The sequence below is a fragment of the Galeopterus variegatus genome, unplaced genomic scaffold, assembly GCF_000696425.1.
Source record: "Galeopterus variegatus unplaced genomic scaffold, G_variegatus-3.0.2 Scaffold1538, whole genome shotgun sequence".
Taxonomy (NCBI): domain Eukaryota; kingdom Metazoa; phylum Chordata; class Mammalia; order Dermoptera; family Cynocephalidae; genus Galeopterus; species Galeopterus variegatus.
Window position 1 is genome coordinate 182,208 of NW_007727649.1, and position 10,014 is coordinate 192,221.

Below are 10,014 nucleotides of genomic sequence, written 5' to 3' on the forward strand. Positions count from 1 at the left end.
CAAAGCCCCCCCCCCCCCGCCATCATGGAAAATGCCCCACTGTGGGTTTATTGGTTCTGGTGCTATGACAGTATTATCCCCATTTAAATCCAGTTACACTCCTCGTGCTCCTACTGTGCCAGGGGAGATGAATGCAAGAGAAGGCAGGCAGGGCCCCACCACTCACAGAATGTACAGACCAGAGGGATGAATTGGCACAGACAACAATGACGACGACGATGATGATATCTGACCTGTGGGTAATCTTGACACTTCTAAGATGGGCCTAACCAAAGTGCTCTCACGGAGAGTTTTGGAAGGCCTGGTGAGCACGGTGTTTGTGCTGGGCTCTGAAGGGGTGACTGGGCCTGGGGGCGGACCCAGTGCCCAGAGGGATCCTTGGAAAGCAAACTGTTGTTCCCCACAGGCAAGGACAGCAAGGGAGCCAGGGGGTGTCAGGGCTGCGGGATGGTGTGTGGCTACTTAGGCCCCTGGGTCAAAGCCTCAGCCAAGAGCCTTCTACTGTGGTACCATGAGGGAAACTTCTAGATGACCAATCTCTCGACCAGCTGGGCAGTGCCTTATCTAGAGGCTGTGTTGCTGGCAGAGCTCAAAATATTTACTATCTGACCCTTAACAGAAAAAGTTTGCCAACCCCTGTGCTAGAGGAATAAATATACTCATCAAGGCACTATTCTGAACACTCACCATGTATCAGGTGTTTTGCTTAGAGCATGACCTAAGTTTTTCCACTTACTCCCCAAGTCAACCACGTGAGAGAAACGCCATGACTGTCCCATTTACAGATGAGGGAACTGAGGCTTACGGTAGTTCAGGAACCCACACGGGGTCACCCAGCCGGGACATGCAGAGCTCATTCTAACTAAACCCTGTGCCATCTGCTCACCCCAGCCTTGCAGGCACCTGGCAAGTATGAGCACCATCCGCAGATTAACAGAATACCTGGGACTGGGTAGTTTACAAAGAAATGAAATTTATTTCTTACAGTGTCAGAAGTTGGGAAGTGCACGGTCCAGGGGACCTTCTTCTGGGTGGGAACTCTCCACAGGGTACCATGCCACCCGCAATCACATGGTGGGGATAGAATGATGAGCTGACCTCACTTGCTGTCCTCATAAAGCCATTAATCCATTCATAAGGCCACAGTCTCCATGATCCAATCACCTCTTAAAGACCGGGCACTATTCTGAGCACTCACCACGTATCAGGTGTTTTGCTTAGAGCATGACCTGAGTTTTTCCACTTACTCCCCAAATCAACCACGTGAGAGAAACGCCATGACTGTCCCATTTACAGATGAGGGAACTGAGGCTTACGGTAGTTCAGGAACCCACACGGGGTCACGCAGCCGGGACATGCAGAGCTCGTTCTAACTAAACCCTGTGCCATCTGCTCACCCCAGCCTTGCAGGCACCTGGCAAGTATGAGCACCATCCGCAGATCAGCAGAATATCTGGGACTAGGTAGTTTACAAAGAAATGAAATTTATTTCTTACAGTGTCAGAAGTTGGGAAGTGCACGGTCCAGGGGACCTTCTTCTGGGTGGGAACTCTCCACAGGGTACCATGCCACCCGCAATCACATGGTGGGGATAGAATGATGAGCTGACCTCACTTGCTGTCCTCATAAAGCCATTAATCCATTCATAAGGCCACAGTCTCCATGATCCAATCACCTCTTAAAGACCCCACCTTTCAAATACCATAATCGGGTTTCCCATTCTCTTAACACTGTTACAATGGAGGTCAAGTTTCTAATACATGAAATTTTGGGGGTCATTTTTGGCCCATAGCAAGGAACCTTTCCTAATGGACACCTAGACTGCAGGAGAGGAGGGTACAGTTTCACTCCCTACTTGCCCCTCTTTTTGCTACAATTTCTTTCTTGCCCCATTTTTCTCTCTTTCCCAGCTTTGGAAAATTGATAGAAAAATCACAGTTACAGCTACTATCTGATGGAACTAGGCTGTTCCAAAGCATGCTCTCTAATTAACGTGTGATTTGGGACTTATGTGGAATTGCAGACACAGATGAGGGCCCTGGGAGAAGGAACCGACACTGAGGTTTATTAAAATAGTAAACTGGCTCTCTCTGGAGGTGGTCCCTCCCCCTTTCCCAGCTCACTTTCCATCTTGCCATAGCAGGCTGCTTGACCTGCCTCCTCCTTGAGATTCTGAGGGCAGGGCATCTGCGTTCTGCTCAAAACAAGGGACTTCTTGACCTTCAGCTGATCCCTTCTGTTCCCTCTTAGGTCTCCCCAGAGCTTTCATTGCAACCAAACACCCACCTCCAGGGAGCAGTCTTTGGTAGTCGTTTGTCCCTCAATGGATTTGCTGAAATTCCAGACAAACTCTTGCAGGGATTTCAGTGGAGACACTGCAAAGCTGCATGCAGGGACAGACATGTTGGGTGCTTCATGAAGCATCAGCCCCTCCCTGAAGTGCGGTCGTCACAGTTGTTGCTGGTGCATTTCCACCTGCACATGCCGCCAGCATTCTGTTGACATTGTTGGCCACTGTTGACCAAGCAAGTCCCTGCTCAGCATTATGACATCACTTTATTGACTCTCAGCCTGCAGGGGCTGGAAGGAATTATTTTCAAGACAGAGTCATGAATTACAACTCCCCACTGCCCCAGGAACCTGATCAATCAATGCAGTGATTCTCAAACTGTGTTCTCTGGAGCCTTAGAGCTCTACAGAGGTGCCCCTGAGTCTGTAGAGGGGAGGAGTGAAGAATCAGGGGGCTCATGGCCCTCTGCCTCTGCCACATCCTGAATGTCATCTCTTTTCTCTGTTTTATATGTTGGGTTTGAATATGTAATAGGGGGAAAAATCACATTTTGTGGCAGACAATCAGGGGGCTCATGGCCCTCTGCCTCTGCCACATCCTGAATGTCATCTCTTTGCTCTGTTTTATATGTTGGGTTTGAATATGTAATAGGGGGAAAAATCACATTTTGTGGCAGACCAAACACGCCTATCGAAGCACATGTCATGAATAGCTCCTCTGTGTCCTACTCCCCTCTGCAAGGGTGAGAAAGCAGCATTGATGGCAAATAGTTTCTAGGATGCCTGTTGGATGAAAGCCCAGTGCGACCCCAGCCTCGGCACTAGTTGATGAGTCAGCAGCCTTACAGCCCAGGCCAACCGTAGACCTCTGATACGTGACCTTGAGTCGGGAGGCTAGTGCCCATCCCAGCCCTGCTGGTATTTATATTTCTTCATAGCATTTAACACTGCCTGATATTATATATTTAATCAAATCACTTCCTGTCTGTCTTCCCCATGTGACTGAAAGCTTCCTGGAGGCCGACTGTGTTTTCTTCATGGTTTTAATTGTAGCATCTGGAACATAGTAGGTGCTTTATGCATGTTTGCTGAATGAATGAATCCATCTTTTTTTCTGATGAAGGAACTAAGAGAGAGAGAAGTGAAGTACCTTGCCCAGCATCACACAGTGAGGGAGTGGTGGAGCTGGGGCATGGCCTGCACTGCCCGCTTCTTCATTTAGCACATAGGCATTTCTCACCAGCGACTGGCCAGGCCCTGTGCTGGGGAGGCCACAGTGAGCAAAGAAAAACTGATTCCTGCCCTTCTGTGCTCACAGTCCAGGGTGGAGGTGAACAGACACCATCATACGTACTGGGTGTGACAGGAGGAGAGAAAGCACAGGGAGCCATGGTGACCATTGACAGTGCCTGGTTCCAGGGGCAGAGTAGAGACGACTTCCCCAGATTACCCTCATAGCACAGCTGAGAAAGAAGAACACAGCTGGAGGGAAAGGGGGACAGGACTGAAAGTTGTGACATCTAGTGGGATGAGCTTCCGTGGTCCCTCCCCCTTTCCCAGCTCACTTTCCATCTTGCCATAGCAGGCTGCTTGACCTGCCTCCTCCTTGAGATTCTGAGGGCAGGGCATCTGCGTTCTGCTCAAAACAAGGGACTTCTTGACCTTCAGCTGATCCCTTCTGTTCCCTCTTAGGTCTCCCCAGAGCTTTCATTGCAACCAAACACCCACCTCCAGGGAGCAGTCTTTGGTAGTCGTTTGTCCCTCAATGGATTTGCTGAAATTCCAGACAAACTCTTGCAGGGATTTCAGTGGAGACACTGCAAAGCTGCATGCAGGGACAGACATGTTGGGTGCTTCATGAAGCATCAGCCCCTCCCTGAAGTGCGGTCGTCACAGTTGTTGCTGGTGCATTTCCACCTGCACATGCCGCCAGCATTCTGTTGACATTGTTGGCCACTGTTGACCAAGCAAGTCCCTGCTCAGCATTATGACATCACTTTATTGACTCTCAGCCTGCAGGGGCTGGAAGGAATTATCTTTCAAGACAGAGTCATGAATTACAACTCCCCACTGCCCCAGGAACCTGATCAATCAATGCAGTGATTCTCAAACTGTGTTCTCTGGAGCCTTAGAGCTCTACAGAGGTGCCCCTGAGTCTGTAGAGGGGAGGAGTGAAGGATCAGGGGGCTCATGGCCCTCTGCCTCTGCCACATCCTGAATGTCATCTCTTTTCTCTGTTTTATATGTTGGGTTTGAATATGTAATAGGGGGAAAAATCACATTTTGTGGCAGACCAAACACGCCTATCGAAGCACATGTCATGAATAGCTCCTCTGTGTCCTACTCCCCTCTGCAAGGGTGAGAAAGCAGCATTGATGGCAAATAGTTTCTAGGATGCCTGTTGGATGAAAGCCCAGTGCGACCCCAGCCTCGGCACTAGTTGATGAGTCAGCAGCCACCCCCAAGTGAGACTCCCCTCTTGTGTCCCCTCGGCTGTTTCAGGAGCTGTCTGCAGGAACTGGAGAGGTCCTTCTGTCCATCAGCTACCTCCCAGCTGCCAACCGCCTCCTGGTGGTGCTGATTAAAGCCAAGAACCTCCACTCTAACCAGTCCAAGGAGTTTCTGGGGAAAGGTGAGTGAGGTGTCAGAGGACAGAGCCAGGGTCCCTCTGCTTGGGAGGTGGCACCTGGGAGGCAGGGGGACAGAGGAGCAGGGAGGTAGAACATGACCATATTTATGGAGTCGCCCTCAGCTGTGTCCTCTACTCCAAGCTCATAACCCAATTTTGAAGGACACACTCCCTTCTTTGAGCTGATGTCCATTCATGCCTGAGCCAAACCCATCCATCAGGATCCAGGTCTGAGCTACCTGGGGCTCCCTGCTTTGGAGACCCACCACGATAATAATAAGCCTTAATCATGAATCTCAGGAAGCCACAGGCCAGACTACAGCCATGGAGTTGAGTGACTGGGCTGTAGGAAAACCTGGGGCAGCCCTTGCCACCCAGACCTGGCTGGACTTATCTCTCTGGCAGCTGTCAGGAAGCCCAGCTAGCCACCACTCTACTCCTCACACCCAGCCCAGTCTCTTCTCTCGTCTCAGTCTTTGCCAACAGCCACCCCCACACCAGCCGAGTGTGGGTGATGACAGAAGGTATGTAGGCGCACGGGCTGAGGCCTGAGGTTTAGGGCATCTGTGCCCCATATACCCAAATAAGCATCTCTTTGACATTCTAGAAGCCTCAATTTTTCCTTCTGGATACCCAGCACAGGTCCTAAGTCTTGGGGACCAGAGCAGGCTCTCTTATCAGAGCAGGAAAAGCAGCCTTGGGGAGTCACATGATAGCTGCACTGTAGCCCAGTGCTCAGAGCAGGATGTAAACAAATCCCAGTTTATAGCAGGATACTAATAAAGAATTGCTACTGTTGAGAATCTTTGAGCAAAAGATTTGGGACTAATGAAATCAGAAGAGTTGGCCTTGTTAGCAGATTCCTGAGCCAAAGGTCATAGATAAATGCTTTTTTCTCATCTGCTCCAGACAATTCTCTGCCTCTTGCTCTTTTTCCATAGCTCCTGTCAGGACAATTACAATGTAACACTTTGCCTCTCAAAGATATCTGCCAAAATAACAAACTAAACACCCAGGGGTGATAATTACAGCAATAAATACAAAGTAACAATTATTCTCACATTAGCTTGGGGAACTTTGTCTCATGAAAGAGTAATCCAGTCCTGAGCTTTGCAGTATACATGGAAGCTTGTCTGGTAACCTGTTCGAGAATTTCCTGCGGGGCAGCTCTGCAATACAATGCCCTGGGGTGGGGTTGGGGGGGGATGTCGTCTGTCCCTATCTTCCCCACACAAAATCAGGGTCCCCAAGTAAAACTTTCAAAAGAACAGATGAGAAGAACCCAGCTGACCAGCAGGAAACCTATTATTTTAATAATAAACAAAAATGCTTGAATGGAGAATCAAGGGGATGAAGACATGGGGATGGCTTCGTTTTTCTGGTCTGAGTGTAAAATCCAGCTGCAGGACACCTGAGTCATTGTCCAGAACCAGGTTTGTTGTGGGGATATGAAGTCTCTTGGAAGAGGTCATAGCAAAGGGTCATTCCCCGGTGGCACTTGAACATGTCCCAATATGGCCCAACCAACGACCAACCTTATGTATTATGGTATTGTCTGTTTCTCCCACTTCAGTAAGTTCTGAAGAGGCAGAACCTTTTGCTGTGTCCTTGTGTGTTGTCCAGTACCCGCCATATATTGTAGGCAGTCCATCATTGTTAAATGAATGTGTGGTCCACTGGGGAGTACAGAGGGGGCCTCAGGAGGGAGCATCATCCTGGGCCCCATTAGACCCCAAAAGCTCACTCTTGGCCCTTCTCCCTGTCTCTCTTTCCCCTCTGCCCTCCCCAGATGTATCTGTCAAGGTGACCTTGAAGCACCAGGCTCAGAAGCTGAAGAAGAAGCAGACAAAACGGGCCAAGCACAAGATCAACCCCGTGTGGAATGAGATGATCATGTTCGAGCTGCCCGACGACCTGCTGCGGGCCTCCAGCATGGAGCTGGAGGTGCTGGGCCAGGATGAGGCGGGGCAGAGCTGCACTCTCGGCTGCTGCAGCCTGGGCCTGCACGCCTCGGGCTCCGAGCACAGCCACTGGGAGGAGATGCTCAAAAACCCACGCCGGCAGATCGCCATGTGGCACCAGCTGCACCTGTAGCCAGCACCTGGACCACTCCCCTCCAGGGCACTGCCTGGGCCTTCCAGCACCTGCTGTCCTCTGCAACCTCCTTTTTGTGCCCATCCTCATTCTGATGCCCAGAAGACAGACAGACGCATTTGCAAAGGCCAGGATCCTATTCCTGTCTCATCACACTCCCATTTCTAAAAAAAAAAAGTACAAGGCAGAGAAGGGCAGTGCATGGAAAAGGGACATTCAGGCCTCACTGAGGAATGCATTTTGCTCATCTGTGGTATTGAAAGAGACATTTACCAAATACAACTCATGTGTTGGTTTTACAGATGGGGTTAGGTCAGATGAAGAGAAAGCTTAATTAGGGGAAAAATGGATGCAAAGAAGAATTTGGCTTTTTAAAAATAAGCATTTAAAAAAATGAAGGAAATGAAAGTATCTTGGATCAACTCACAGAATTAGAGATTGTCCGGATATGACGAAACCTTAGCCAACATTAAATCAAGCTCCCCTCTCAAGGCCGCAGCCAGCAGTTCTCAAACCGCAGTATGTGAAGAAGCACCAGCAGACTCCTGGCCCACCTGCAGACATTCCAAAGCAGTATTCCTGGCCCACATCCAGGAACCTTCATTTCTAACGAGCACTAATGCAGAGGTCGGAGTGCTGCGTTTGGAGAAATTCCTTCTAGAACATTCCAGACAAGTTTTCAACCACAGTCCTTGATGGGGTCCCAACACCTTGGGGTAGCCAGTTCCAACACTGGACACCTCAATCCTCATTGTGAAGTTTGGAGCCTCCTTTTTTTAATTTAATTATTTTAATTCTTAATATTTTAACTTGTGCTTTTTTGATCCTGCTTTTTGTGCTTTTTATTGAAGAACTTTATTGTTTTATCTCAAAATCAGTTTATATTATACTTGGGGAGACCGTCCCTGACAAAGTATAGGTGGGATCCCCTTTTAGTCACTGGACGGGATTCTGAGTACTAACTGTCCCATTCACCAGCATCACCAAAGTGACCCTCTGAGAGACCTGTCCCTTGTCAGCATTCCAGCCATGCCAGAAGGAATTTAGGTAACAACTGAGTCTATTACATCTGGCTACATGGAGGTGGACATGGGAGATAACTTTAAGAAGGAAATGAGGTCTTTTGCAAATGTGCCTCCCTCCCTCCATTTTCAGGACCCAACCCTTTAATCAGTAAGCAACCAGCAGCCAGGTTTTGAATTCCTACCTTGTTATTCCACAAAGATGTCCACATTGTTGATTCAGTCTAAAATATGAGCCTTGCTGAGTGGATATAATACTCATCCGTGAACCAGGATTCCTGGGTTCTGTTGCTCTCAGTGCCCTTCAGAACCTCAGTTTCATCATCTGTAAAATAGGACTAATGATATGGGAGCACATCTCTGTAAATGAGGTGACAGATGAAATAGTGTTTAACAGCTGTAGGCACTCCCTGGCTAAAAGCAAACTCTGGGCCATCAGCAGATCATCTTTAATCTAGGTTACTGTGTTTTGCTTCAAGTTGGCAGCTGAGAATACCCGGAAGGTGCCGGAACCATCCCAGGCATTTCCAGAACCATGGATTCCACATTTGGACTCTATACTAACATCCAAGCTCTGGGCCTTCAGAGGTCACTACAGTCCCCTGAGAGAGAATTCCTTGATGAGACGGGTGAGGGCTTCATTCCTTCAACAAGTCACGTTATACTTGGCCTCTCCTGGAGAATCTGAGCAGGGACCTTATAACCTTTTGTCATTATTTCCCCCTTCAGTACAGAAATAGAAAAGTGTCATAAATAACTTCTACACACCCTCTGAAGAAACAGAAAAAAATAGTATCTAATCCCTCCTTAATGGGAAAGACTTTCAGATTACTGGAGACCTTGATCATTAAAGTTGATCAGCTCCTGTCAAATGTTTCTTAGGCAAAGGATTTATTAGTAGTTTCCCATAACATGTTTTTGAGATCCCCTTGTCACCCTGATCTCTCTCTCCCTTTTTTTTTTTTTTTGGTTGGCATGACAAAAAGAGAACAAAATATTCCCTATGTAAGCTGAAAGCTGACCAGCACTCTCTTCTTGATAACATCTGCTACTGTACTGCTACTCTAATCTAGCAAAGTTTGGATTCTAGACTAAAAATAAGGAAACATGGGTTCCACTTCCTTATAAATCTATGCACCTGCCTTACCGCCCCACTAAAGGACATTTGAGGTGGGCTGGGAAGGACCCCTGGTTCCAGAATGTCAACTCCACCCTTCATCATTCCATCACAAGGCATTCATTACTTTGGATTGCAAAGTTTTAGCCTTCCAGAATCCAAACTAAAGTTTGCCCCAGTTAGGAGCTAAATTCCAACACAGAACATCTTTGGTGTGAGCCATCACCTCACTTAGCAGGGATGTACAGAAATGAGATAGGTTTTGCAGGGGGGGGTTGTCTTTTAGGTTCACGAGTGTATTCCAAGTGCCTAAGATAAAGCTGTCCATAATACTTGTTGAGTGAATTAATGAATGATGGATGGATGGATGTGGGAGTAGACAGAAGGTGACACTGCAAGTGGCATAAAAATTGGAGTCCTATCTGAGTTCTCAATGGTAAAGACATCAGACATCTTAGCAGCTGGTGTAGAAATTCATGACATTGAGTACTACTCTTTGCCTAATGACATTCATACCTCTCCATGTAAATGTAATTAATGAAAGAAGAGAATATATAATGGCTGTGCTTTTCCACCAAAACCCCATCTGAGTGAATTTTAAATTACCCAGACATGTCAGACTGCCAAATCCAAAAAAAAAAACACTTCAGTAATATTTGCATCAGCTTATCTTGTACCAGATACATTCGCAATTTACCACCCAATTAGAGTACTGCAGTCTCTATGTGAATGCATCTGATCATTTCTGAAAGGAACACCTTGTACTTTTCTGGAGAATATTTTCTAAGAAGGGCATGAAGCAGAGGTGAAAATAAAGAGAGAGACCATTTCAGATTGGGCTGTTGCCCAGAAGGTGATCTGGT

General features: G+C 47.8%; 1 protein-coding gene across 1 annotated transcript in view; it reads left to right on the plus strand.

Annotated features, from left to right (window-relative positions):
• SYT13 (synaptotagmin XIII) overlaps positions 1 to 9,793 on the plus strand; it is a 14,210-nt gene extending 4,417 nt beyond the window's left edge. The window contains exons 5-6 of the mRNA XM_008577559.1: positions 4,792 to 4,921; positions 6,708 to 9,793. Coding sequence (XP_008575781.1) covers positions 4,792 to 4,921; positions 6,708 to 7,012 — 435 coding nt within the window. The 3' untranslated portion in view covers positions 7,013 to 9,793. The remainder of the gene's footprint in view (positions 1 to 4,791; positions 4,922 to 6,707) is intronic.
• The last annotated feature ends 221 nt before the right edge of the window (positions 9,794 to 10,014 follow it).